Raw genomic sequence first — 1,857 nt, 5'->3', positions numbered from 1 at the left:
TAAAGTATTTGCAGAACATTAAGGAAATAACTTTGCAGTGTAGGAATAAGATCTATATTTTGCAAAATTATTTTTAGCCATTTAATATAAATGCCAGCTATTTATAAAAATGGTTTTATGGTTTAAAATGGTTTAAATGAGTCAGTGAGGGGCAGCTAGGGTACCATCAGGAAGAATTTCTATGTAAATCGCCTAAAGAGATCTCAGAAGAAAGGGTCCTAACTCTCCAAGTGTCCAATAATTTAAGATGAGCTATTTTTTTCTTTGTCAATAAATACTTTCTTACCTATTTAAAATAAAAATAAAGTGGTTTAAATGGGAGCAGCTTTAAACAAGATAGTTCCAGGACAGTCCTATATAGCTGAAATAAGCATGAAATGAGTCATAATTCAATTAAGATTGTTTACCACATTTTACTTCTTTATCCAAAATGGTAGGAAAATCAAGCTGTATCATTTGTCAGCTACACACTGCTATAGGAAAACAAGCTGCAGTCTGTACGGTCTAATAATGACATAACTTCTTGAATTTAGCTTTTAGAAGAAAGATATTTTATATTAACATGGCTTTCCTGGGGAAGCAGCTTTCTTAAGTGTGTCAGGTTATACAGTTTCATTTGGTTGCTTCCAAAAGCCAGATATACCCAAATATACTGATGTAAAAAACCTCTTGTTTTATTCTATATGTTAAAGAACAATTAGTATGCTTTTCTAATTCCTTAATGCACAAACATGTGGCAAACACAAGGCACTCACATGACTTCCAATGTCAATTGTGATAATCAGGGTACAAGCATTGTGGAGGGAAAAAAATCCTGATTCCTGAGATCTCTTCTCTTATTGAGAGGCAGAGCCTGTGGAAACCCCTGGCTGCTGTTCTTTGGGTAGGGAGATACCAAATGAATCACAGTATCGATAGGTAAGGTGGTCCTGGAGAGCAGTACTGGCTGAGAGATGCTGACTAAAGGGAGTTTCCTTGAGTTGCACAGCAGTCAGATCAAACCAGGGGAAAGGCCTGGGGTGGAAAAAAAAAATACTGTTAGTTTTTCATGTCTGTTTAATACATCTGATTTGGCTGTTAAACATTTCTTTTAAAGAAAGTTTCCCAACACTTGGAAATAAGGTTCTGTATTTTCTATATCAAGCTAATTAAAGTTCATAAACATTCAGCTACAACTATTCACTATGTGGATTTAATTGTACTCATGATGCATTTTGCATATATGTACATTTTTCTAAGTGCATCTGGGAGGGAATTCATAATTAAAGAATGATTATAATAATGACATTGATATCCTTTTCAGTATATTTTCCTTGAATTTAGAAATAGAATACATAAGGGGCGCCTGGATGGCTCAGTGGGTTAAGCATTGGACTCTTGATTTTGGCTCAGATCATGATCTCAGGGTCATGAGATCAAGCCCCACGTCAGGCATTGTGTTGAGTATGGAGCCTGATTAAGATTCTCTCTCTCTCTCCCTCTGCCCTTCCCCCCTGCTTATGTGCTCACTCTCTCTCTCTCAAAAGGAAGGAAGGAAGGGAGGGAGGGAGGGAGGGAGGGAGGGAGGAAGGAAGGAAGGATACATAAGAGGATCATGGACATTAGGAATAGAAAAGATCTGGAGTGCCTGAGTGGTGCAGTCAGTTAAGTGTCTAACTTTTCATTTCTGCTCAGGTTGTGATCTCAGAGTCATGAGATTGAGCCCTACATCAGGCTCCACACCCAGTGCGGAGTCTGCTTGTTCTCTCCCTCTCCTCTGCCCCTCCCCCAGTGCACACCCTCTCTCTCTCAAATAAATAAATAATTTTTTTTAAAAATAGAAAAAAAATCTCATTTCTTATAAGATATCCTCTTCAA

General features: G+C 37.5%; 1 protein-coding gene across 1 annotated transcript in view; it reads right to left on the bottom strand.

The window, feature by feature from the left end:
• Window positions 1-393: 393 nt before the first annotated feature.
• Window positions 394-1,857, bottom strand: part of NOXRED1 (NADP dependent oxidoreductase domain containing 1) — a 15,177-nt gene continuing 13,713 nt past the window's right edge. The window contains exon 7 of the mRNA XM_040641252.1: window positions 394-1,014. Within this exon, the coding sequence (XP_040497186.1) occupies window positions 837-1,014 (178 nt within the window). The 3' untranslated portion in view covers window positions 394-836. The remainder of the gene's footprint in view (window positions 1,015-1,857) is intronic.

Source organism: Ursus maritimus, unplaced genomic scaffold (assembly GCF_017311325.1).
Source record: "Ursus maritimus isolate PB19 unplaced genomic scaffold, ASM1731132v1 scaffold_25, whole genome shotgun sequence".
NCBI lineage: Eukaryota > Metazoa > Chordata > Mammalia > Carnivora > Ursidae > Ursus > Ursus maritimus.
Note: the sequence above shows the minus strand (reverse complement) of the source record. Positions and strands in the feature narration are given on the sequence as shown.